Below are 27,190 nucleotides of genomic sequence, written 5' to 3'. Positions count from 1 at the left end.
AACTAGAAAATGAGTCATATAGCTTCCCAGTAAAGGAACCCCGGATGCATGGCGGGGAAATTGATTACAATAGAAAAAACCACGGCCACCCTGTTCAGTGGAACAGAGGTTCAGATAATACTCTGAGAAAAGAATACGAAAGCAAGACCTTCGGAAAGAAACCAGCTCTTACCCGTAGTGGAACGGATGAGGAAGGGAAAAGCCAGACTCCTTCCCAACGCCGACCGGTCACCGAAGCACCTCCTGAATACATTGAAACAATTAAACTTAGAGCCCCTTTGGAATCACTGTGAACAATGACAAACAATCTAACAGCGGGAAAGGTTAAATCCGGCATCATGAGGAAAACTCCAGAAGTTAAGCAAAGAACGAGCACGTCCATACCTGTGTCAAAAGGAGAAGCCGCGGCATGACACCGTGCTCTGGGTTTGAGAATGAAACCCCGATATGGCAGAGAGCCACCAAAGTCCTCGGCTGCACATAGTCGCTCTGAAGTGAAAACAAGAATAAGCCGAGAGGAAACAACACTTAAGTATTTCACTGTGAAACCCTGCTTCGTGGCGTAATTTGCAACCTTCGATCTGACTGACCATCTTTCAACCGTTCGATCGACAAGGAGGAATTGGGAAAGATTATGGGCGCGAAATGGTAAGATCGAGGACCTGTCCTCATAACACTTGGAGCCTGAGACACGCCACTGCACATGGTCGTTTGAAGGCTGACCACTGATCGAGCCAGGTGGACGGCATACAATAAGCGGAAGCCGTAAGCGGCAGGACTTCACCACATCAGCATCTCGGGGAGGCAAGCCAGTACAATACATAGTAAATGCCATAAAGGTTTTAATTAAGAAGGCGAACAATCCACTGTACCCGGGACTTGCCGTGGAACCAAAACCATAATTGCCACATACCAAAGATAACATATATAAACATATTAAATAAACGGGTATGGGAAGACCATTAACCCATGCATGCATGTATTACAAAAATGTAACCATTACAATATGTCAAGTGGGATTTAGTTGTGCTGCATATGATGTGCGTGTCGAACTATATATGTATTTGTTATTGGTACGAGGAATCTCCATACAAGGTTATGTGCAAGTTTATTATAAGTTGGTAAGTAAAAAAAATAAAAAAATAAAAACTTTACCCCTGTGATAGAGTGTGACATTTTATCTCATATATAAATAAATATTTTAACTTACATATCAATATTTATATAAAGATGTTTTAAGTATATTTATTTTTTTAGAAAATCGTTATTTTAGATTTTTACGCCGTAAGGCGTTTCCCTCTGAGATCAACTCCCCTATCTGCCTACCTGTCAACTTGTAAGCCACAGGATTATATGTTAGACGATTGCAACAATTTCAGCCGTTGATCGGGGTTGCCCAAACGGTTTGGGCGTTTCATCTAATAGTTTCATCCGGGCAGCAGGGTTTGTACCTCAGGCTTGCTGTTCTTGGCGGTCTTCGTATTTTTCCTCTGCGTAACTCCACTGGAAGATTCGTTAGCTGCATCGGGGGAGACAAGCATTGCTGCTGAGCTGGGGAAGCGACAGAGATGGAGATCCCCAGGACAGATAAACGGTTTGCGCGTTTCATCTAATAGTTTCATCCGGGCAGCAGGGTTTGTACCTCAGATCAAACGCTTGCCCTCGCAGATCAACACTTGCCCTCGCTCTGGATTTGGTTTCAGGCTCGCTGTTCTTGGCGGTCTTCGTATTTTTCCTCTGCGTAACTCCACTGGAAGATTCGTTAGCTGCATCGGGGGAGACAAGCATTGCTGCTGAGCTGGGGAAGGGACAGAGATGGAGATCCCCAGGACAGATAACGCTTTGACAGAGTGGTTGAATCAGGGGAGGCAGGCCTGCCCCTTGAAATCCGTCGATTTTGCAGAAGAAAACTCCTGTTAAGTTTCTCCGCTTCCTTTCTTGAAGATTCTACCCATTTCCTGGTATTTGTATAAATGCTCTCCTGTCCGTCCAAAAACTTCAGCAAATTCATCTCTCCAGGTCTGTGAAGGAGGTCTCACATTCAAGATCGACATTCTTTCAGTCATTTCGTCCGCAGAAGATCCAGTGTTCTTGATCCCTTCTCAATGGATTTTCGTGATCCTTTGGAATCTGAGAATTTTCCATTTCAGGGGACATGCGGCATCGTGCAAGGAAGGAGTCAACATTAATAACCAACATTCAATGCCACTAGAAACTTCTGATGCTTACACCTTCAAGGTTGATCCTCTAGGTATTCATCATACATATTACAGGGTTTTTGTTCCTTTAGTTTTCTGGATTTGTTAATATTTAGGGCCTGGTGTTTATCGGTTGGTCTTGGCAGGTAAGGAAACTTCTGTCACATACACCTTCGAAGCAAAAAAAAGAGTTTCCCTGACCACAGGTCTCACTTCAAAAAGATCCCATTTTTTTAATCGTTTGCCTGTCGTTTCATCGTTTCTTTTGTTAGTTTCCAATTCGCAGCCTGAAGGAGATGGTGCAGTTGTTAGACAAAGTATTTCTGGAATTTTTTAGGTTTTTTCTTTTTCTTTTCAAAGGTCTTGTGTTTCGATTTCATCATATTTTTGGATATCGATATGCATGCAGGCCTGAATTGAAGAATTTGGATCTTTTCCTGGGCGAATTTTCAGGTTAATTTTATTACAGGGTTTTTGTTCCTTTAGTTTTCTGGATTTGTTAATATTTAGGGCCTGGTGTTTATCGGTTGGTCTTGGCAGGTAAGGAAACTTCTGTCACATACACCTTCGAAGCAAAAAAAGAGTTTCCCTGACCACAGGTCTCACTTCAAAAAGATCCCATTTTTTTAATCGTTTGCCTGTCGTTTCGTCGTTTCTTTTGTTAGTTTCCAATTCGCAGCCTGAAGGAGATGGTGCAGTTGTTAGACAAAGTATTTCTGGAATTTTTTAGGTTTTTTCTTTTTCTTTTTCAAAGGTCTTGTGTTTCGATTTCATCATATTTTTGGATATCGATATGCATGCAGGCCTGAATTGAAGAATTTGGATCTTTTCCTGGGCGAATTTTCAGGTTAATTTTATTATTCGAGACTGTCCTTGGCGGTGAAGCTGTCCTTGCTTGGCGACGATGGAAAACCGGGATTGCATTGCGGAAATGAGGAGATCCCTCCCTTCTGGTTGATGGTAGTCTATCTTAATTGTATATGGATGGATGGATGGGATAGATATTTCTTTTATATGGATGGGATAGATATAGGCGCAGCCTGAAGGAGATGTTGCAGTTGTTAGACGATGTATTTCTGGAATTTTTTAGGTTTTTTTCTTTTTCTTTTCAAAAGTCTTGTGTTTCGATTTCATCATATTTTTGGATATCGATATGCATGCAGGCCTGAATTGAAGAATTTGGATCTTTTCCTGGACAAATTTTTAGGTTAATTTTCTTATTCGAGACTGTCCTTGGCGGTGAAGCTGTCCTTGCTTGACGAGGATGGAAAACCGGGATTGCATTGCGGAAATGAGGAGATCCCTCCCTTCGGGCTGATGGTAGTGTATCTTAATTGTATATGGATGGATGGATGGGATAGATATTTCTTTTATATGGATGGGATAGATATAGGTATTTCTTGATATTTGTAGATAGATTTTCTCCAGCAAAATAGATTAAGGTAGGCCAAACCTAACCAAGACCTTCACGGATCATTGTGAACTGGGGGGAAAGGATTACAGAGCAATCCTAGATAAGCGATAATTATGGAAGGGGTGGAATCAAATGACTACACCGTCTAAGTATTTTTGGAATTTTTTAGTTTTTTTTCTTTTTCTTTTCAAAAGTCTTGTGTTTTGATTTCATCATATTTTCGGATATCGATATGCATGTAGTTGTATATGATTATTGATTGGGATTTTGAAGATGCATTTGATGATTTGGCAATACTGTACACTCGTCATTGTTTTTATTGAGAATTTTTTCAGTTTCAATTCATCACATCATTGGTTGTATTGAGAAATTAAAAAAAATTAATTCCCAATTGCAAAACTTAATTCATCATTAATTGAATTAAGAATGAGAAGAAAGGATTTTGGGATTGAATAATAATTACCCTTGTCCTGCCATTGTAATATGTATATGATTTAACCAGTAAAATGATTTGAGCCACTACCGAACACATTGCAATTACATTTCTCTGAATAAGATATTTTAAACTCAACTCTCCCACTCATCCAAAGAACCCCAAACAACCAACATCCTTATCATCGAAGGCAAAGAGCTTCTTTCATTGCCAGAATTATGATTTATGAGATTGCTGTAATTTTCTTTGTGCTCATGAGTGGCATGTAGGTGTATATGAATATTGGGATTTTGAAGATGCGTTTGATGATTTGGGACTACTGTCCACTCGTCATTGCTTTTATTGAGAATTTTTTCAGTTTCAATTCGTCATATCATTAATTGTATTGGGAAATTAAAAAAAATTAATTGCCAACTGCAAAAGTCATCATTAATTGAATTAAGAATGGGAAGAAAGGATTTAGGGATTATAATATCTGAAGATTGTTATCTTTAAAGTATTATAAAATGAGTTTAGATATTTATATAGCAATAATAATATTAAGTGACTTTGAATAGTAGTAATTGTCTCAAATTTTGAGATTTTTGTAACCATTTATTCATCAATTGCAGCAGAAATGGGTTATAGGCCTACTGTTAAAAGGTTTGTGTGTATAATTCTTGCTACTATGCTGTTTGTTGATCATCAGTTTGTGTTGGGTGAGTTTGACTACAAAGTTGCTTTGCATAAATCTATTCGGTTTCTGGAGGCTCAACGTACTGTCCAGCAGTAGCAAGAGGATAAGGTGGAGAGGAGATTCTGCTCTCACAGATGGACAAATCCAAAATGTAATAACAATATTTTCTCATTTTGGTATTACCATTTATTCCTAAATGTTTTAGAAATGTTGTTTCCTGACTAGATCCGGTAAATCCTTCTACTTCGGCCATCAAATATCAGAGAGTAGCCCAGTCAAAAGTTGCTTGTATTTCTACAATGGCACGCATTTCTTACAAGCTTACTCTGCAAGCCGTCTTTCTGTTCTGGCTTTTCACATCCTTCCCCTTGTTTGCTGCAGTTAAGTGGGCTTGTATTCTTCTGTTCTTAATTGCTTGCTTTTGATGTATCCCTCAAGAATCAGGGTGCTCTGCCCCTGGGGTGTAAGCAGATTTTTAAGTGTTCTTTAGTCCTGGGCTATGTCACTAGGTTGAAAGCCAGAGGATAGGGTGGGTATGTTCCTGCAAGGCTTTCCGACCATTAACTCAATTGTATTACTATGCACTTTTTCCTGCAGGAGCAAGGCATGCTAGGATATTCAAATCACAGGTTCAAATCCTTATCATGGCAGTCTGTCTGTGTAAGGTTTTTTGAAGAGTAAAACTCTATGAATTGTTGTTGTGGTTGCGGGAGGGCAAAGGCTATGGTGTATAGCTAAACCTTTAGCTTATGAGAGTGACTTGATGGTGAATATCAACTATGCATGTTCCCAGTTTGGAGTAGACTGCTCAGCGCTGCAGAATGGAAATCCATTCTATTACCCCAATACTCCAGTATCACATGCAGTTGTTGCAATGAATTTGTAGTTCCAACACTATAGACGTAATTACTGGAATTGCTACTTCGACAACTGGACTTGTGGTACTCACCAGTCCAAGTAAGTATTATTCTTTAATGCCAAAAGCCATGCCAGTTTTTCTTTGAATAACTTACCATAGATTTTGCCTCTGCAAGGATCTGCAAATCTCTACCACACAGATTGTAGAGCACTTTCTCTTGCCATAATCATTCTACATACATACTTTCATAATTCTGGGCAGCTACAACAGAGGATATTCTCTCAATACTGGAGAATTTCTTTGTTCAGTTGGGTTAATTGAGAGTGTTTTTTTAGTGTGCAAGTTCTGAAAACTGTGAATATATATCGCAGTGAGTGATGAGTGGGAGATTGTTACAAAAGCTTTGAGATTGGTTATATCCACATCTCCAATAAATAAATTTCAGCAAATTGAGATTCCAAATAAAGAAATTCAACAATAGTGATTTTAATGTGTTTACAAAGATAAACCAGAGATTTTTTCCAAAAATCTTGAAGTGCATTATCAGCATTTAGCATCTCCAGTAAGGAAATCCAACGATAATGCTATTGATATGTTTACAAAGAAATACAATATTTCTATATGGGTCGTTTGGTGAGTATTATTGTATGTGACTACGTAAATTATGTACGAGCCCACGATGTATATCAATGCTCCTCTCGTGGGAGTCCTAGCTAAGCTCCATAGCAACAACATGGAATCACAGTTTGAATTCAAAAAGTTATGATAGTTTTCATAATGAAAATAACGAACTTAATGATGCTAATTTTTGGAAGTTGTCTCAAATTTTGAGATTTTTGTAGCCATTTATTGATCAATTGCAGGAGAAATGGGTTACAGGTCTATTATTTATTGCAGGAAAAATGGGTTACAGGTCTACTGTTGAAAGGTTTGTGTGTATAATTCTTGCTACTGTGTTGTCTGCTGATCACCCCGGGACTCAGTTGAAGCAGCTACAGAAGATTCTGACGGTAATTCCTAGGATACGCTGGAGTTTATTGAGCTTGAGAGTAACTGCCATTATTTCAGAACGCATTTCGACAACGATCCCCCTCAAACTCCTTTGATGGCACTTACTTGGGGCCGAAGACGATGCGGTTGATTTAGTGGAGAGAATGCTTAGATTCAACACCTGGTGTGGTTCTACTGGAGCTTATTACGCTTATTACTGGCAGGCAGCCCATTGAACCAGAAACCCTTATCATGTTTCATTCACAGACGTTGATTGGTCAAAGGCATTTATCGCGGGAAGGTCATATGTTCAATCCCACAAATAAATAAAGAATGGCTCCTCTTAACACGATGTAAATTGAGTACCCTGTTCAGTTCGGTGACAACCCTGCAATTAGAGAAGAGAAATGGAGGAAAAGGGCAAACAAAAGTTGTAGAGAAGCCTTTTATTTGGGCACGAGCAGTTGCAGTGTTGTTGAGTTTTTTTGGTTTCTGGATTGATCCATAAACTCCTTTTCTGCTGCATCACAAAGACGAGAACACCCACTTGGGAAGTTATAGCTTTCTTCATCTTTCACAGTTTGTGCATGTCCATTGAAGTCGGTATTAGCGAAGCGTCGGCTTGTCTCATGATTCCAAATTCAAAATAGATTGAGCTTTCATGTAACACAGAAACGTAATCATGAATTTATACAAATTATACTGATGTATGAAGAAAGCATGAAAACTTCGTATTTTCATTCGACTAATATCATGTGCTACTATTTTAAACGTGAAAGAAATAACCTTTCCTATTTATAGATTCAAAATTTTGTTTTAAAAATTCAATTCAAATACCTCTAGTCTAGTTTAACATATAGTCTAGTTTAGTTTAACATATAGTCTAGTTTAGTTTATAGATGCCTCTTGAGGAACAAAAAAATCAAATCTTCATATACCTAGTTATCTTTTTAGGAAAAGAGATGCCAAAAAAAATCTCAAAAACTTAACCGCTGTGTAACGTAACCTGTTCTTACAGTCATGAGCTTGACCAGCAATGCCCTTAGCATGGTAGATGCTCTGGATACATACGGACAGAATATGGTCCTATGGAGGCCTCCAAAAACAGAGAGATCATCCAATTCCTCTAGTACTGCAGATTATTACCATCATTATAATCAAATTTGGGATGTATTAGAGGTTGATAAATTGGTTCCCGATGTGACTGTGTCCAAGGATGAATCCTCTATGAGTATTCAACAGGCGGTGAACAGTGCACCGGATAAATCTGAGCGGAGATTCATGATACATATAAAGGCTGGGGTGTATAAGGAGATTGTTAGGGTTCCTCCCAGTAAAACTAATCTTATGTTTGTGGGTGATGGCATGGGGAAGACTGTGATCACGGGGTCTATGCGTGTGCCATCCCTGCCTGGTGTTCCAAGTACATATGGCTCTGCAACTGTTGGTAATGCTCATCATTGTTCCTCTTCCTCTTTATATTAAGTTGAAATTTATTTCTTTACCTGAGTTTGGTTTTGTTATTGTGTTTGATCATGGTGTGGTTCCTGGCAGATTTGAGATGCCTTGAATTGAAATTGGAAAATCTGATCTTCCAACATGTTTTGATCATTACACATGGTTCTTGCGGACCACATCCCTCTGTGATTTTTCGGGTCAACCTTAGTCCATATTCTCTCCTCTCTCACCTTTTGTCACTAATTCACCCCAAGAGACATTAAAAGAGATGTTAGGATCTTGAGCACTAGCAAAGAAGTAGATGAGTAAGGTCTGCAAGTTGAATTTGCATTGGCTTTCCCTCTTCATGGTCTCAAAATATCATCCACCCCATCTTCCAATTGAAGGATATTTCTGATAGAAATAATTACAGGAATATTATGATTGGGCGTGCCTTTGTCGAACTCTATGTTATGGGCGTGAATGTGTGGCTTTCTCAACATATAGAGAGGAACAAATTCAAAGCTATGGGGCAACCAAGTCTTAGAAGAGATTATGAAACTAGTGACCACATTTTTAGCCTGTGTGCTATTATCAAGGAAGCTGACGTCCCTCATCTAAAGTCCTGTTGCTTTGTGGATTTTCAGAAGGCTTTTGGACTTTGTTCCAAGGGAATTATCGTTCTGGAGACTACGTGAAATTGGCATCTTTGAGTGTCTCATAGTTGCTTTCATGAAATTCCATGGGATATACATTAATGGGTTAGAGCATAACCGAGTGAGTACTTCCACAAGGGAGATGTTTACGTTTTACACCATGTTTTGTTTACCTTATTCTTATTTGCAGAGGATCTGATCCTTTTAGCCTCCTCCCCTAGGGACATTCAGAGATAGCTTGATGCCCCTACCAATGTGATGGTCATATAATGATGGTGGTGAACCTTAGTGAAACTGAGGTTGTGATTTAAATATCCAAGAGCACCCTAACAAACTTCCACTTCTTCTTCAAAGGAAGCGAGGTGGAGATTACCATTGCTTATACATCTATGGGATCTGATCCATAGCCCTTAGGTTTAGCTTAAGGCATGTCTTTCAACCCAAACTTAGAAAGGGTTATAGGTCTCTCTCCATGCTTGACCGACAATACTTCCATATGCATTTTCAGAACATCTCTTCTGAGATGCATTTTTTGACACAATTAACAGACCTATAGTACTATATGGTGTTGAAATCTTGGGGCCTACCTCGTTACCACCTGACTGCGCGCAGGCTGAGACAGTCCAATTCCTCATGCTACAGTGTATGATTTAGCATAAACAAACAGTTCCATAACCCATTGTACAAACAGTTTGGCATTCATCCCTTTTTCCTTGAGAGCATTTTTGGACTTGTCTTCTTTCTTCACGGGAAACTCCTATCTGGCCCTTTGCCTTTTTTAGATTGCCTCCACAGGCCCCTTTGTCTAGCGAATGTGCTGTTTTTTTAAAGGCGTCTTCAGTTCTTCAAAGAGTGCCTCCCTCCTTTTAGCTATTCTCTAGATGCCCTAGTGACATCCTAGCCCCTGAATGGAGATAAACATGGATATCAAAGAGGACGTCTATCTACAGTAAATTCAGGTCACTTGGATTGAATCCCACAACGGTTTCACAATCAAATGACCTTCTACTATGATCACTTATTGTACAAGTATGATCTAGGAAGCAATTCTCTTTGATACAATTGCAGATTTTTATGGGTCTTCTTGCAGAACCCAAAGGGCTTTAAACGCTTGTTCGATTCTGTGGCCAAGGAATCCACTACCATTGCTTCCAATTCCTTCTGCATGGACATAAAGTGTGACCTTTCTGCCATGTTGCTAAGAACTACTGGATAAAAATGCCAAACCACAACACTGAGGGCCTGCATGCTGGTTAAACTTAAAAGCCTGAGGAAAGGTAGAGATTTGGCTGACAAGACTTCTTTGGAGACAATCAATTGTGAAAATGACCATCCAATTAATGAGAGAGAAATTTTCTACTTGAGTTCAACCCAGATTAATTCCCTTGCAAAGGAATGCTGATCTAGAAAGCATCAACAAAATACAAATGAGAGGAGAAGGAAAAAATCAAAATCCAGCAGTGCTTGGAATGCAATCCGTCATTTGCAAGGGAAGCAATAATGCTTTTCTTCATATTGTAGGTTTCTGCAAAGAAGAGAGCAATAACATTTATTTTTGCAGATTCTGCACTTCTTTCATCCTATTAAAGTAGCAAAAAAATTAATTATCGTTTTACATTTTAAGAATAAGATATTTGGAACCCTTTCATATGATAGGTGTAATGTCTTTCAACATGCATTGGGGTTTGTAAGTTTGAGAAATTTCAATGGGCATATGCTAAAATCGGATCCTTTGTTTATTCTGATAACTAGATAAATATGTGTATGCTATTTCTAAACAAAGACGGAATTTAATACTTACAATTACCATCGTTCTTTGGTTTTGAACTCTTATCAAAGGAAAATTCAATCAATCCATATTCCTCGATCCCACTAAATCTTGTTTTAGATGTTGAAGATTGCTAATTTATTTGTTTTCACAATTGCAGCTGTAAATGCTGATGGCTTCTTAGCACGGTATATAACATTCGAAAATGCAGCAGGGCCAGGTAGTCAACAAGCGGTAGCCCTAAGAGTAGATAGTGATCACTCTGCCTTCTACAACTGTGTCTTTCTTGGCCACCAGGATACATTGTACACTCATATTCTTCGTCAGTTCTATAGAAACTGCAGAATAGAAGGCACTGTTGACTTCATATTTGGAGACTCGGCAGCCATCTTTGAAAACTGTCTCATTCTGCTGCGTCCTCGTCAAATAAACTCAGACAAAGGATCATCAGATCCTGTCACTGCACAGGGTCGAACAGATCCAGCCGAGCCCACAGGATTTGTTTTCCATAACTGCACTATCAATGGAACTGAAGAATATATGAGGGCTTACTATGCCAACCCAAAAATTTACAAAGGCTATTTGGGTCGGCCATGGAAGATGTACTCCAGAGCAATCTGCATAAATTCATATTTGGGAGAGGCCATTAGCCCTGAGGGATGGATGCCGTGGATAGAGGACTTTGCTCTTAACATGCTTTACTATGGGGAATACCAGAATTATGGGCCGGGGGCTAAGGTTTCTGGAAGAACGCCATGGTCTAATCCGATACCTGAGAGAAATGTAGGAATGTATACTGTTGGAAACTTTATACAGGGAGACGAATGGCTGCCAGATACAATCAATAAATTCAAAAACAAAGGTTGGTTACTATGCAATCTTCTAATGCTTGATTTTCTTCTACATTGTTGTTGTTCCCTGATGATGGTGAAGAATTCAACGGGAAGCAATGGGACTAAAAATTCTCAGACAGTTGCAACCCAAAAATCCATGAGCCACATTGTTTCCTTCTATCACTGTTTCATCTGTCTTTGGAGTATTGCAATTTCAATCTGCTATGAAGGAGCCACTTGCTTTTCATTGGAGGAAAATGTTATTTGTACTTTTCTGCAATTTTTGATGCACTATTTTGATCGACATTGATGACCAAAATGGCAGAATAATTTTGTACCTGGTGCAGAGGAAAGTTGTTTTGTTACTGGGAAAGTTTCAACGCAGCACTGTTTTGTGATTGGGCGAATCCTCCCGCAGTTATGTTTGAAGCATGGGATAAAACTTTTGGAAAAATGTTATGAACTCTAAAGGTTTGGGTGTCTGTATTTGTTGTTGTTTTTTTTTAAATCACGAAAATTGGTTGAATGAAAATTATAGGGATTTATTGAACCACCAACATAATATTGACTCTCAAGTTTTAAGTAGATATCATTCAAGTTCTCAATATGTTCTTAATATAAAAAAAAAACATGCAACTTCTTATACAGGCTGACTGTAAGTGCAGAGCGATTTGGTGAACAGAAGCAAAAACCAGTCTATCGGTCAGCTTTCTGGTTATAGAGGACTCTACGACAACATTACAACATACTTTTTAAACTAACCAAAAGACTTTTAAAAGGCTTGAAATAAAAACCGGACCTAGAAAGTTATAAAAGTCTGACCTTCCTGGTATAAGATACAAACTATTATTAACACCAGAAATAAAAAGACAACCACAATGAAGAATAATTTAAACATCGTTGGAACTAATAGATTCTAGAACAATATAAGTTTGGATAATACTTTGATCATTTGAAGAATAAGGTACTTAATTTTTAACAGCATGTTATTCGCGACAACGTCATGGCTTATTCTGTGTGACAATTTGCATACACTCTCTTTGATTTTTCCAAGGAGTGATGTTATTCAAAATATATCTCCCTGTGGGTGTCCTTATGCTGCACACAAGCAATGATGCATTCACTTTTTTCAACTTTATGTATGTTTATCATTTCCATCCATATGATTGTCTTCCCATGATTTCTAAGATGTAATTGAGTTTATATCCATCCAATTGTATTATAGGCTCCTAAACCAATGGTAAGATCAATTATTTTAGATTTGCTGACAGGACCAGATAGACACGTGGGATAAATCTTATATTTATAGTATACTCCTCTTTAACGTTATGAGTTTGTACACATGTTTTAACACTTTCTCAGCTCTCAATAAAAATCAGAACATTGTGGAATTCTTTTAGGATCAGAAGCAACGCTAGGGTTGGAAAAAGCATGTAGCACTTATAATGTATCAAACTTAAAATAAGCCAGAAGTCTCCATTTTATCTGGGATTCCTCTTTGTTCATCCCTTGTCTGACACTAAGGTATATAATGTTCTGAAAAGTCTCATTGTGATATCCACTCATACATGCTAGACAGTAAGGCACACCTCTGTGTTGAGATTCAATTCTAGAACCATAATTGTTTTTGACTTTTATTGATTTTTCTTTGTCAAAAATGTAGATTAGCATTGCCTCGAATTGGCCATTTGTTGATGATAAAAAATAAACACTGGTAAAGAAACAAAATTGCATAAAATTTTGACTTCTTTCTTCTATGCTGTTGTTTCTTATGTCATTTGCATAAACTTTTGACTTCTCTCTTCTATGCTATTGTTTTTCATATCATTGCCTTACGGCGTTTCTTTTGCAACATGTGGTGCAAATGCTAGTTATATATGAAAATTGAATATTTAAATTTAATCATTACTTAATCTTAATAAAACAGAATAAAATAAATAGAAAAATTATATAATAGAATAGAATAAAATAAATAGAAAAATTATATAATTTAATTAATAAGTGTTATATTATTCATTTTCTATTTTCTTTATTATAATTAATTTCTTTTTAATGAAATCAAAAAACAATATAAAAAATATAATAGTATAAATATACCCATCCTAAATTAAACCCTCACATGCATAGACATGTATTTGAATTATAAAAACACACGTAATAAACCCCAACAAAATAATAAATACATCAGTATGTGGTATTGAGAACCCTTTAAAAATTCACAGTAAAGGGGACAACAACAGAGCGTGGGATGTCGCTTTGTCTTTATCTTTAAAGATAAGAAAACCAACTACTTACCTTCAAGTTTTAAGCTTCCTACTGACAGCATTACCGAACAGTGGAGAGGAACCCATCAACCATCTCATCCAGTCACTGGGATGGGTCTTTGTCTTCTCTTTTTAACCAAACATGAGCTGCTACCTTCACTTTTTAACGGAAACCAATCACGTGGCCGTTGATATTTTATTGGTGGCTTTCTTCCCATCACACCAAGAGAACGTTGGAAATGGTATGCAGCAGCTGCTTATTTTGTCACAATCCACACTCCCTTAGTTCGGCGGTCTATGTTTATGATAACTACTTACTGACTATCAACAGCAACCGGTGGACAGCTGATTATTGGAATGCTCTTTGTTTCACATTCAAAGCTTTCGTTGCCCCCTTAATGAAAGGAAGAATAACATGACTCCTCGTAATAACTATACTCACAGATAGGGTGGAATTTATTTTATGTTATATAAGGTGATTTATATTTCAGTACCAACATATTTTACAATTCAATACAGACAAGTTGTCGCAACAAATTAATCAACAAACATAATCCTATGCTAAAATATCAGTTACTATCCATCATAAATCTGATTGGTCAAATAATAATAGAGATCAAATTTGGTAATGCTTAATTTTTTATATAAAAAAATCAATATATAAAATAAATAAATGATAATGAATTTATATATTAATAAATTTTAAAAAATATTAATATATAAAATTAATAAATGATAATGAATTTATATATTAATAAATTCAATATTTAGTAATGTTTATTATTTTCTTCATGGAGAATATTTTTTTTGGGATTTTAAATGTTGACATTATTAGTAATATTGTGCAGAATTTGTATCATCTTTCTCTAAATAGATTTTGATTGGTTTCTAATTTTTTAAAGTTCATCTCTTTTATATATAAATTTAATTATTTATTTTTTATTTAATTTAATTTATGCAACATTTTTTAATTTAAAAAATATTTTGATTGGTTTGCAATTTTTTAAGGTTCATCTTTTTTATATACAAATTTAATTATTTTTTTTATTTAATTTAATTTTATATGAGGTAAAATAGAGTTTTTTTTTTTTTTTTATAAAATGTTATTCATTGTATTGAGGGTTGTATCAAGGAAGTCATATTTCCCCCTTTATCTTCAACCTTAGGGATGAAGGGTTGTGATGGCCCCCAAAACAAGTTGTTAATACTTGTGTTAGCAATGGTCTACACTTCTCCAACTCTAATGAGAAAGCTTCGCACCAAAAATTTTTGGATGATACAATGCTCATGGGTATTCCAGCTATCTGAGAAGCATTGGTCTTTTGAAATTTCTTGGATGATTTCTTAGCTAACTTATGCATGCACATAAATTCACAATATTCTGAGATCTTCTTCTTGAATACTCCCCTTGCTATTAATTGTCATCTCAGTAATATATTTTGCTTCAAGGAAAGCACCTTGTCCACTACCTATCTAGGCACCCATTTAGATCCCAATTCCATGTGTATCAAATTTTGGTCTGACCTCATTCAAAGTTTACCAACCAATTGTATATATGGAACTTCTACTCAATTAACATATTTTACACAACTATCCTCCTTAAATTTGTCCTAAATTTATTACCCATGTATCTTCTCTCCTCCCTTATAGCTACCAAAATCATCGTTAGTCTAATCAGAATCCTTGATTGAACATTCTTATGGGGAGAAGTGAAAAAAGAGAAAAGAAAATGGGAACCAGTTACTTGGGAGAAAGTATGTGTCTCCGAAAAATCAGGGGTATTTGGCTTCCATGGTCTAGAAACTCTGAACACTATCCTAGGATCCAACCTTTGGAGGTGTTGGCTACAAGAAGGTCAAGACTTTTGGAAGAAAATATGGTCCAATAAATGAAACAACCACATTCCTAATTAATAGTGCATTTGTAAAACTATATTTCCAAGAGGATCATCTATCCAGAATTTGGCTTAGAATGGAGAACTTTTTATACAATAGCATTGCTTCTAGGAAGTCAAGGATGAAATAATTACTCACTTTTGGGATGATTCTTGGCATCCATTTTCCAAACATTCTTCCTAAGAGCATCTTCAAGATATACACTATGTTATGGAATCTCATGTCTTGTGTCTGGTTACTAGAAAAACATCTCCCCATAGTCCAATTATCACAATGGAAATCTCCCTCCTCCCAATACATCCCCTTATTAGCCCAAGCCCTTGAGCAGTTCAAGAATACTTTTTGACAACAAAAAATCCACTTTTCTTAATATCTAAACAAACTTCATTAGGGATGTCGACCACAGGTTTCTTTCACCATTAAATAAGCTCCCCTTGTTGTGGCCAATAACACTCACATGTTGATTTAGTAGATATAGTCTATAATTTACTGGAAAAATCTTTGGCCCAAGTTAACTTATTTTCTGAGGCTTGCCCTCCATAGAAAAATGTTAACATGGGAGAAACTTCTCTCCATGGGTTATGATGGTCTCTCACTCTATTTATTATGTCAAGCTAGTGAAGAAAACCATGAACATCTTTTCCACTCTTCTCCTCTAGCTCAGGATATTGGGAACCATTTCTTTAATCTCTTTAGACAACCTATCCGATTGGAGACAATTCTCATAGAATTGATCAATAATTGACCTCTTTCTTCATTCTACAATCCCATTTTCAATAGAGATTGGATTCTTGCACCTGGATTTTTCCTATCGATTCTTTGGAAATAACACAATGAACGTATCTTTTGTAACTCTATGGACTCCATCCTCTCTCTTTAGAATAAATTTCTTTGTAATCTCATAGAAACCATCCTTATCTCCAGTTGGTGTCTAAGACTCTGAGGCACTTATTTTTACTTCTCTTAATCTTCCCTCTTCCCTTGCCCAACTCCCATCTCCCCCTACCTCATTGACTCCCTCCCCCCCTCACACTAGTCTTTCCCTCTTAAATTTATCAAACAAAACATCAATGGAACCTCCAAGAGAAACATTGGCCTTTCACGTTATGGGGAATATTTTTCTAAAAACTAGTAGAAATATTCATCTATATTTTGGTTAAATTGGCCATAATAATAATAATGAAGCATAACTCAAAGTTATTGAACTAGGGTCGAGGATTACCTCCACCTTCAATTTCTCTTGCCTTTTCCTCGAAGGCGACTCTTATCTTGTTACTTCTCTCGTTACTAAGCTCCTCTATGGATCCTCCTCTCTCAAAATCACCAAAATATGGAGACTTGAAAGCTTCCTGAATCTCATCAAATAACTCCTTCCTCAAAACTCTATTGTCATCCCTCACATATATGCATATCGTTTAATCAATTCACAAATCCATTAGCCAACAAAGGTTGTGCTACACTCTCTATTTTCAACGTTTATCCTTGATCTTCCTTCCACCCTTCCCCACTAAAACATGAATGCTAGGTAAGACAACTCAAGATATTAGTACCTTGATGTGGGTGGCAAGAAATGAAATAAATGGAGTTGGGCTATAGCTATGTTTTCCTTTACTTCCACGCTCAATTTAACTTTCTTGTTATCATGGACTTTGTAGCTCGACAAGGTTGTTATTTTTGTCTCGTGTTTCTAGTCTCCCCTGATTCGAGTAACAAAGGGTTTTGGTCTATTTTTTTCAAGGACTCTCTTCTAATTTTTCAAGTTCTTAACTCTCTGCTTTAGTGCCTCTGGTTTGGTTTCCAAGTTGGGTGGCCAAAGGTGGTAAGTTTGCTAAACTAATGTAAATATTTTCTATCCCAATGCAAAGATAGCTTATAAAAACAAAACACATATACATTTGAAAGAAAACTCAACAAGAAAAATATAATAAACCAACAAGGTGAGAAGAGTTCAATGACACTTATGTATAAGATATTTTTTATATTTAAATTAAAGATAAAAATGGCATACACACTTTTGATATAAATCTCAACACTCTATGTTCATTACCGACTACTATTAAAAATATTTCATGGATATTTCACAGAGGTTAAATCCCTAGCATCCACTTAATAATTATAGTTAAATAAATTAAAATTATAAAAGTCCTATTCCAAAATAAATACACCTATTAACTAAATAAACACTCCTATTTACTACCTACAAATCACAAATATTAGTTGACTCATATTGTTATTTAAGAAAAATAAATATGACTCATACTATTGTTCAGGAAAAATAGAGTCTCATCAAATGACCCACTAATAAGGAAGTTAATTTTTACTTTTACCAAATACCTCACATATTGATAAAGTTAAAAAAAATATTATTTTTTATAAATAACCAAAAATAATTTTAAATGAAGAACACTTCTAAACAAAATAAAAAACGCAACTTCAAAATCACTAAAATTACAAAACTACAATTATATACTTTTAACATTAACTATAACCTTTTAAAAACCATGCTCTATTTAACCTATAATCATTTTTAAAAACAATATATCATAATAACTGAAGTTAAAATTTATGCAAAGCAATCAATAAATTTGTTAGATAATTATTGACCGCAATAATTACGATAAAAAGCATTATTTTCAAGCATATTTGTTACTTCTAAAGCAAATAGCTATTGGTCTGGATCTCTCTTAAATGATAGCTAAGCATGGCGCTATTGGTATGAACCTCTCTGAAGGTAAATGTAAGAAAGTGTTCGTCTTAATGGATTATTTGAATTTTTATCATTACTGTGTTGGTTTACTAATCATTTGTTTTGTGACCAGTCATACCAAGACAGTTTTTTTTTTTTTTATTCTTTTAATGTCTCCACATTTTAGGAATTTGATTTGTTATCAGTGATACCGAAACAGTTTGTTTCGAATACAAAGCCACAATTTTTCTTTTTTTATTCTTGTAATGTCTCGCCATTTTAGGAATTTGATTTGTTATCAGCAATATCGAAACAGTTTGCTTTGGAATCCAGTGCCAAACTTGTCCCAACCAGCTGCCCACCTTCTCTTATGCATGCACACAGCATTCCCAGTTCACCTATCTTACTCGCATCCTCTGATCAGAAGAGCTCAACTAACTCCATTGCCATAATACATGAAAAATAAAAGGAAAAGCATTATCATGGTTAACGTTTTCTATTGCAGCAGAAAGATTCACAAATAACAACAATATCTGCAAAAGGATGCAATAACAAACAATCTGACCTCTTTTAATCTTTAATTTCAAACATGAAAATCACAAACAACATCAGTTATGGTCACAGCAATGTACTCTTGCACTAAGAAATTTCACTGCAACTGACTATAACTTTCACGAGAATAACAAACAACATCAACTATGCATAAGGCAATGTACTCATTGCACTAAGGAATTTCACTGCAACTGATAGTCAATAAAAGTATTAAGGAGATGGAAATGGATCTGACTTCTTTATCTTAATTGTAGAGTTCAGGAAGATTTCAGAATCCGAGGACCTGATAGCTATCTAGCTAATATAAATTCAACACAAACGAAATGGTTTTCTACAAGCTATTAGTGAAACGAAGGCCTTGATCGCTCAATTTCTGCTCGATCTCTAAATAAATACGCTCCTCCATCTGTGGCGTGAAATGCTTCTTCCACTCGCCCACTTTGCCCTCGCGGAAGAAGAAGGCGTTTTTCATTCCGTATTTAAGCGTCCCCACTTTTCCTTTTCTGTTCACCTGCAGATTGCAGAGGGTATCGAAACTGCACTTTTCTGCAATTATCTGGGCGTTGTCTTCCAGAAGAGGAGAAGAGCAGCCCAAGAAAAGAGCCATTCTTTTAACCCATCCCACGCAATCGGCCTGCAGGTCCTCGTACGTCACAAACATCACCTGATTCGGATTGCGCCTGCTTTCATGCCAGTAACTCAGAACGTTCTCGGCAAAGGGTCCGCCATAGTAGAAGCCAGAGCAAAATGCATCAAACACCGTTTCCTTGCCGAGATCTCCGTCCAAATAATGAGACCCCGCTCCACGAAGTCTGGCGTAGAATTGCCAAAGGGAAACGAAGGAATCTCTGGGGTTGCGGGCAATGTAAACTATCTTGTTGCAATTCGGAGAAGATCTCACAAGAAGAGGCAGCGTATGGATTGGCAAATGTGTGTGGAGCACACGCGGAGACGGAAAATCAGAGAAGCAGGAAATATCATAGCGTTCGCTGTCAGTTGAATTGAAGAGATAAGTTTCCATGGTTGGGACCAAAGCATGTGGATTTTTCTCATCCACAGCAAATCTTTTCTCATCCGCAGCAGAAATACCATTCGGGCCTGCTGGATGGTTATTGCCCGTTGAAGCAAATTCCAAGATGGTATACAGCAACGCCTTACCCCATGTGGTTCCAGTCTTTGGAAGGGAAGCGAAGAAAATGTCGTCAGGGCGTGGTTGAAATTCGTTTTGGATGAAATTCACTGCGGGGACTAAGTTGGCGTCAATCCAAACACTCTGGTACTTTTGGAACCTCATCCCGCAGCTGGACACAATATTGGGATGAGACAATGACGAGTTTTCTGGTTCCATAATTGACTCTTCTTCTTCTGATGCCATTATCTCCGCCCCAGCTTCTTGCTGTTGATCTGCTATCATCGCCTCTGCCTCCTCTTCACGCTGCAGTTGTAGAGAATTGGAAGCAACTACAGCCATTGCCCTTTTCTTTTCTTGAATGAATGAATAAGGGTACAAGTAGAAATGCAGGGAAACACAAAGATCTTCTAACGAAATGACGATAGATTGGGAGTGTGGGAGTGTCTGCTATATATAAGTCTAAGAATTCCGGAAATTGGGAGAACTTGCATAACTAGCCTCCTTGAAAACCTGAGAGGAGCATTTGGCGGCACGTACGGAATCTGTTTCTTTTGAAACACGGTAGGGTATAGCCCATCTCAATCTTTGTCTTTTGAAACACGGTAGGGTATAGCCCATCTCAATCTTTGTCTTTTGAAACACGGTAGGGTGTAGCCCATCTCAATCTTTTATCATAACTACTTACTGACTATCAACAGCAACCTCGCATTCCTCTCCACTTTTATCATAACTACTTACTGACTATCAACAGCAACCTCGGAGAGGCCACTTTTATCATAACTACTTACTGACTATCAACAGCAACCTCGCATTCACACTGGTCTCGTCGGATCGGTGGATAGCCGTTCGAATCAGCAAAGAGGGAGATTTTCGAATGATTTTTGCTTGACGTGCAAGTTGCAAATTCTCGATTGCAGATTCTCGAAATATTTGAGAATCCTAAAAACATGAGCGCGGTCAATATTCGGGAATTGGACGGACATGGGCGCGGTCAATTGACCGCGCCCATGTCCGTCGGATCCAAATATTCCGAAATCTGCAATCCTCACCGGTTAAGGGCTTTATGAGAAGGTTGTTGGGAGACAGTAAACATCCTTAATGTCGGCGGGTTGAGTTGCTTCCAGCCGTTAAAATGAAAGTTGGAATGGAAAGTGCAAACCATGTGAAAGTTGGAAATTGTTGTCGTAAACATATTGAGTTTGTCACAACGTAATGTAATTATTAATATTGAATTTATCATAATCAAAAGGTTTTAAAGCGATTATTAATGTTTGAATTTCTTCTTGCTTCTGGATCAGGTTAGCTATACACTTTTAATACTGTATTTTTGTAATAATTTAGAAAATATTATAATATGGAGAACTTTAGGGGAAGAATATCGTTTTCAATTAATTTTTAATTACTCAATTGTTGAGTTTGAGTGGATTTGAAGGTTGAGAACATAATATTGAACTTTAAACATCTTTATTAACTTTCTAATTCTTAAATTTTTAAAAGTTAAATCAATAAAAAGAATTTCACATATGTCAATTTATATAATACTAGTAATTGTCCTAAAAGGTACAAAGAGAGGTTGATAGGATTATTAAATTAGAATTGTTGAATTTCTCTAGAAGAGATGTTGGTTCAAGTGAATTATCAGGCAATATCAAAGGACCCCAACTTTAAATATGGGCTATTAATTAAATTAGAATTGTTGAATTTCTCTAGAAGAGATGTTGGTTCAAGTGAATTATTAGGCAATATCAAAGGACCCCAAGTTTAAATATGGGCTATTAAAACGCTCTTATAAGCTCGCACTCTTTTGAAATTGATTACCCATAAATTAACCACAACACTCAAAATAAACAGATCTAAACCAACGAATATGACGATACTGCCGTGGAACCACCAAAATCATGGAATGTAATAATTATAAGAATTTACATCTCTTTTTACCGTAAAATTACCTTAAGTTAAAAAAACGGATAAAGTCAACACGTTCACAACCTCAGGCTTTGTAGCATGAAGAGCATTTCAACAAATTTTAAGAATTAAATAAGGTGAGACTGAATAATCTAAACAATGCCATGAAATGGAATGGAATGCAAACGAAGACTCGGCTGTATTGCCGTGTAAAGCCTTACCCTTTACTTCTTTACAGACTTGAGCTTCACCGCAAGAAATACGAGTAGGAGCAAATTCTTCACCCTCTGCTTTCACATCATCGTCCTGTAGCAAACAGAGCTCTTTCATTTAACATCAAACATGTGAACCCAGCAGCACCAACATTATCGTCTTTCTTTTTCCAGAAGGAAGATAATGAAACGAGATATTCACAGCTCGAAATACTGAAATAAGCAGGGACGACAATAAATTTAAATCTTTTATCAGCATAAAATTAGAGAATGTTCAAGAGTCGGATGGAGTAAACATGTTGACAACCTCTGGGTTTCCGAAATGTAGGGCGTTTCAAGAAGTTTTCACAAACTGAATTATGGCAAGACTGAATAAATTGGACAATGCCATGAAATAGAATGGAATGCAAAAGAAGACTCAGTCGTATTGCCCTAAAAAGCCTTACCCTTTACTTGTTTAGAGTTTCTCCGCATGAGATATGAGTGGCAAAAAATTATTCACCCTTGGCTTCCACATTTACGTCCTATATCTGATAGAGCTCATGCATATAAAATCATTTTGTGAAACCCTAACAGCACTAGCATTACTGTTTTCCGGAAGAAAGATGGTGAAAGCGAGATATTCCTAGCCGAAGACAGGTATGCCCCCTGTGCAACTCGGAGTACTGAAATAAGCAGGGATGGCAATTAATTTACTTCTGTTTTTAGCATGAAACACACTGACAACCTCTGGGCTTCTCAAAGCGAATGCATTTCAAGGAATTTTTACGAATTAAATTAATATAACACTGAATAATGTGAACAATGCCCTGAAATGGAACGGAATCCAAATGAAGACTTCTTATTTCCACAAAAAGCCTTACCCTTTACTTATGTCCCTTCACTTCTTTACAGACTTGAGCTTTCCTGCAGGAAATAGGAGTAGAAGAAGCATTCACCCTCTGTTTTCACATCAATGTCCTCTAGCAAACAGAACTCATGCATACAACATGAAATATGTGAAACCTCATACAAAATCAAATATGCAAAAACCCAACAGCTCTAGCGATTTTAGTCAATCTCTGATCGAATACTGAGAAGTTTTGAAGCCTCGATGCCCCCCTCCTGCAGGTTGCAGCTTCTTCAAATGCACTAACAATGAACAGGACTCCATTGCTCTAATAATAATAGCGGGCATGCATGCAGCCTAGCCCGTAAACGGAAACAATATAGGGTAATAATAGAAAGCTTCCCTTAACTTAAAAAATCTTTGAGCTTTATCCATTTGTAGTTGGCTTTTGACAGCCTCATGCTTAGAAATCAATCATCCCTGTAATGTGCAACAATTGCTTGTAAACTCGGCAATGCTTAAAAAATCTTCGAGCTTTGTGTAACAACTGCCTGTAAACTCAGCAATGCTTAAAAAATCTTCGAGCTTTATCCATTTGTAACAACTGCCTATAAACTCGGCAATGCTTAAATCAATGGTTGAAAGTGTCTCACCTGATCGAACGGAGCAGGGTAAAAGTGTTGACGATTGTTAATGCATAGGAAGGCCTACCGGCCTAATTAAGAATATTTAAACCTAAAATTATTCGAGTCACTATAAATTTTATATTTAATTTGTTTCTTTTTATTCATAATAAACAGATAAGTCTATAGAGGTGGAGGAATTGTCTAGACGGTCCAAAGTGGTTGGAATCTTGGCAAAAAAAATTCAACAAATCTTGCCGAAACAGAGTTTAAATCATGTCATTGATGATGGAAATGGATTCAACACCATCATAAACCTCTGGGGCACCCAAAATATTGAAATGTGACAACTATAACTTTGATTTACAAAAATCCCTGCCAAAATTTATCAAAATATTACCAGAATTTCTATAAATTTTAGGGAAAAAAACAAGTTGATTAGACTGAAAAAAACAAATTGATTAGACTACCGCTAATAAACGGAAAATTATAAAGACATACATTCAATAATGGTTTGTGGTGTGCCCAAAATCAAGAAAGGAAACACAAAAATCAAATAATGGTCTCTCCTTTCATACCCATAAACTTAAATAAAGAGATTGAACCATGATTATAATCTACCCATTCACATTTGGTACCATGAATTGAGCTTTGAATTTTAGAGAGGGTAATGTTCCTGTCTTTTTGAAAATAGTATATTGCATGGAGAATTTAGATATGATTACTTGATTTTTTCGAAAAAATAATTCAATTATACTGTTTAAATCATGTTTTCGATGGTGGAAATGGATTCAACACCATCATAAACCTCTAGGGCACCCAAAATCTTGAAATTTGATAACTATAACATCGATTTACAAAAATCCCTGCCAAAATTTATCAAAATATTACCGGAATTTCTATAAATTTTAGGGAAAAAACAATTTGATTAGAATATTGCTAATAAACATAAAATTATAAAGACATACATTCAATAATGGTTTTTGGTGTGCCCAAAATCAAGAAAGGAAACACAAAAATCAAGTAATGGGGACACTCGTACGTATTTCTGGCCCTCCTTGTCCTAGATATGGAGCCTATGTTGCCAGAAAGGAGGGTGGTTTGAAAAATATTAGTGATGGTTTCACATGTTTCTGGTGGAATTTGGTTCATTCTATTGTTGTTGATGTCTGACATTTTAATTTCAGTGTTATATGGCAATTTGTTTGCTAAAAGGGGCATGCATGGAGGGTTTGGGTTTGCTCTTGGCACTCAGGTTGTAAAACTTTCCCCTGCATTCGTCAAACACAGGTGTCTGCGACCTGGGCGGGGCTGACGAAACCCTAAGAGCCTACAGCCACCCAGAAAATTTATGGGCTAGATATGGAAGAATGAGGAGTCTAGGCTTCAAACTACCTGTATTTCTATTCAATCTATTATTGCCTGGTCTTTGGGTAATCTTCTGGTCCAACGGGTTAGGAATGGGTAGTCGTGGCTCTCTTAAACCGGGGTGTCTAACCAGTCAGCCATTGTTTGGATTCTAGGCAAACCTTCGGCTCAGTGGGGCATGAAAGGAGATTCAGGGGACCCTAACCCGTGAGAGGTTGTTAATTCTGCAACGGCGCAGTTAAATTCTTGGAGCCAGAGGCATGGCAGGGTCAGGGGTGGAATGAAAAGCCGGAAGGAGGGAATGCAATCAAACCTGGGCATGCCCTTTACTAACCTATCTGTCAATCCCGTCAAGGTCAGGTTTTCTCGTAATTTTAAGATCTAGAGGGGCATGAATGGTGAGCCGTGGTCACCAAGCCCTGGCAAGTCTGTCAATTTAGTTAGGGTCTTGTCTGCCACTTGCATCCCAATACCTCAGTGTCCCAACACCTGTGAGTCTGTCAAGTTGGTCATGGCAGGGCTTAATCTAGGGAGCTAGAGGGCTAGCTAGACCGGAGGGAGAATTGTGAGCCAAAGTGAGGGAATTCACCTAAGTATGGGTATAGAGAGGATGAAGGCAATTGATGTTGGGGTTGGGGGGAAATTGGGTTTCACTCCTCAAACCAGGAAACATGAATCAGTAACTATACTCCATAGGGAATGGTTGGATGGAAATGTTGACATTTGGTTTGGTTTTAACTTTTCTGCGTACGCTACTGTTACAGGATCGTCTAATCTTCTTCTCCCTCCGACTCTGACACTTTTGCTTCAGGATAAGGCAAGAGTTTGGGAGTCACTGTGGTTGAAGGAAACTCTGATCGAAGGCAACATGGTGAAGGCAGAAGTGGGATAGGGGAAAAGAGGGTGTCTTCGCAACTGTAAACAGACTGACAACAAAAGGAAAATGCTGATGGCCTCGACCAGCAAGACCCAATGAAAGAGGGGGGGGGGGGGGGAGGGGGAACAAGGGAGGAATATATGCAAAACCTCATGCATTCCTATAGTGGGGAACTCTAACATAGGTCAAGTCCCTAATTTCTTCATGGGAGGTGGAATTGAACACCAAGGCTACATCAGAGCTACTTCCAGCAAAGGATTGGGAACCCCTGCTTTTAGACCGAGGACACACCTGAGGTATGAAAACTCTCTTCAAATAGACAGTCCATCACTACTTGGTCATGAAGAACTTATTAGAAAAACCAATGACAACAACTAGGAATTTGGAGGACCTGCCGCAAACCCAGCAAGAGGGGCCTATCTTAAAAGATATTCAAAGGCAAATCTAGGTAGTATAGGTGCAACAACTCCACCAGAATGTCCACTTAGGCTGCATGGAAAAACAAATTCAAAAACCTGCTACAGAACGAAATGCCAAAGTCAAGTGCTAAGGACCAAGGACCCGAATCTCATAGAATATCAGATGACTGAATACTAAGAAGTTAGGAAGTAATGAATTTTTTTGTTGTTTTGTTACAATGTTCTAGTTGGATAGCATTTACATTGACAATAGTATGTTTAGACATATATGCGACATAATAGATTATTTAGCCTGGATGGACATGCTCAAACTATTTAAGTTTTTGACGGCATATGATGTTGATCGGTGGCCAACCAACCTTGTTTCCTTTGGGCAAGTTGAGGCCACTGGACATAATTTTGTTACCTGCCTTATATATGATTAATACAAAAGAAAGGTATTTCCAAGCTTATAAAAAAAAAAGTGAGTATATATTGAAACATTCTAAATATCATGAAGATTTAGATAAATAAGCTCCAAGATTTTGAATTGCGATTATGATGATATATTGAACAAATAGATATTTTGAAAAGATTTTGACAAAGATAATGTTATTTAGATATTCAAGATCATTTACTTTATAATATTATGATAAGATAACAATTTTTAAATTAACATTTGTTATCTCTCTCTCTCTCTCTCTCTCTCTCTCTCTCTCTCTCTCTGTATATATATATATATATATATATATATATATATATATATATATATATATATATATATATATATCATTAAATCTATAATTAATAGGTTTGATTTGTTTGTTTTGTAAGTTTGGCATGATTACATTTTTATCGTGTTCAATATATCATCCCAATGGGGATGAAGAATTGAACTGATAACTTCACATCAAGGAATGTCTTAACAAAAACCGGATTACCGTCTATCCAAAACCCATAGACATAATAGGTTTCAATTTTGAATTTCTTAATACATTGTAGATAATTTAATTCATAATATAATATATTATAATTCTTTAATAAAATGTAGATAATTTTATATATTAATATTTAAATACTTTATTTAAACATAATTATATTTTATTATTATTATTATATATTTGTGATAAATATAGAATTATACTTTATAACACATATGAACATGAAAGTGCATACATCAAAGTT

At 36.8% G+C, this 27,190-nt stretch overlaps 1 protein-coding gene, 1 long non-coding RNA gene and 1 pseudogene across 3 annotated transcripts; 2 read left to right on the top strand and 1 right to left on the bottom strand.

The window, feature by feature from the left end:
* The first annotated feature begins 1,627 nt into the window (after positions 1 to 1,627).
* Positions 1,628 to 5,847, top strand: LOC149233304 (uncharacterized). Of its 2 annotated transcripts, XR_016247609.1 has the most exons (5): positions 1,628 to 2,404; positions 2,608 to 2,651; positions 2,739 to 2,797; positions 4,734 to 4,872; positions 5,319 to 5,847. It is a non-coding gene; the product is annotated as an uncharacterized LOC149233304 (long non-coding RNA). The 2 variants fall into 2 exon arrangements; XR_016247608.1 differs by lacking the exon at positions 1,628 to 2,404 and having other exon boundaries at positions 2,491 to 2,797.
* Positions 5,848 to 7,588: 1,741 nt separating this feature from the next.
* LOC149233303 (putative pectinesterase/pectinesterase inhibitor 51 pseudogene) lies at positions 7,589 to 13,927 on the top strand (annotated as a pseudogene).
* A 4,728-nt stretch (positions 13,928 to 18,655) lies between these two features.
* LOC149233302 (cytosolic sulfotransferase 12-like) lies at positions 18,656 to 20,250 on the bottom strand. The gene has a single exon (XM_089376710.1). It carries the CDS (start codon positions 20,130 to 20,132, stop codon positions 18,993 to 18,995), a length of 1,140 nt encoding a protein of 379 aa, XP_089232836.1. The 5' UTR covers positions 20,133 to 20,250; the 3' UTR covers positions 18,656 to 18,992.
* Between the last annotated feature and the right edge of the window lie 6,940 nt (positions 20,251 to 27,190).

This window comes from Pinus tabuliformis, chromosome J (assembly GCF_031772625.1).
Source record: "Pinus tabuliformis cultivar Carrire ecotype Pingquan chromosome J, CPIR1, whole genome shotgun sequence".
Taxonomy (NCBI): domain Eukaryota; kingdom Viridiplantae; phylum Streptophyta; class Pinopsida; order Pinales; family Pinaceae; genus Pinus; species Pinus tabuliformis.
Note: the sequence above shows the minus strand (reverse complement) of the source record. Positions and strands in the feature narration are given on the sequence as shown.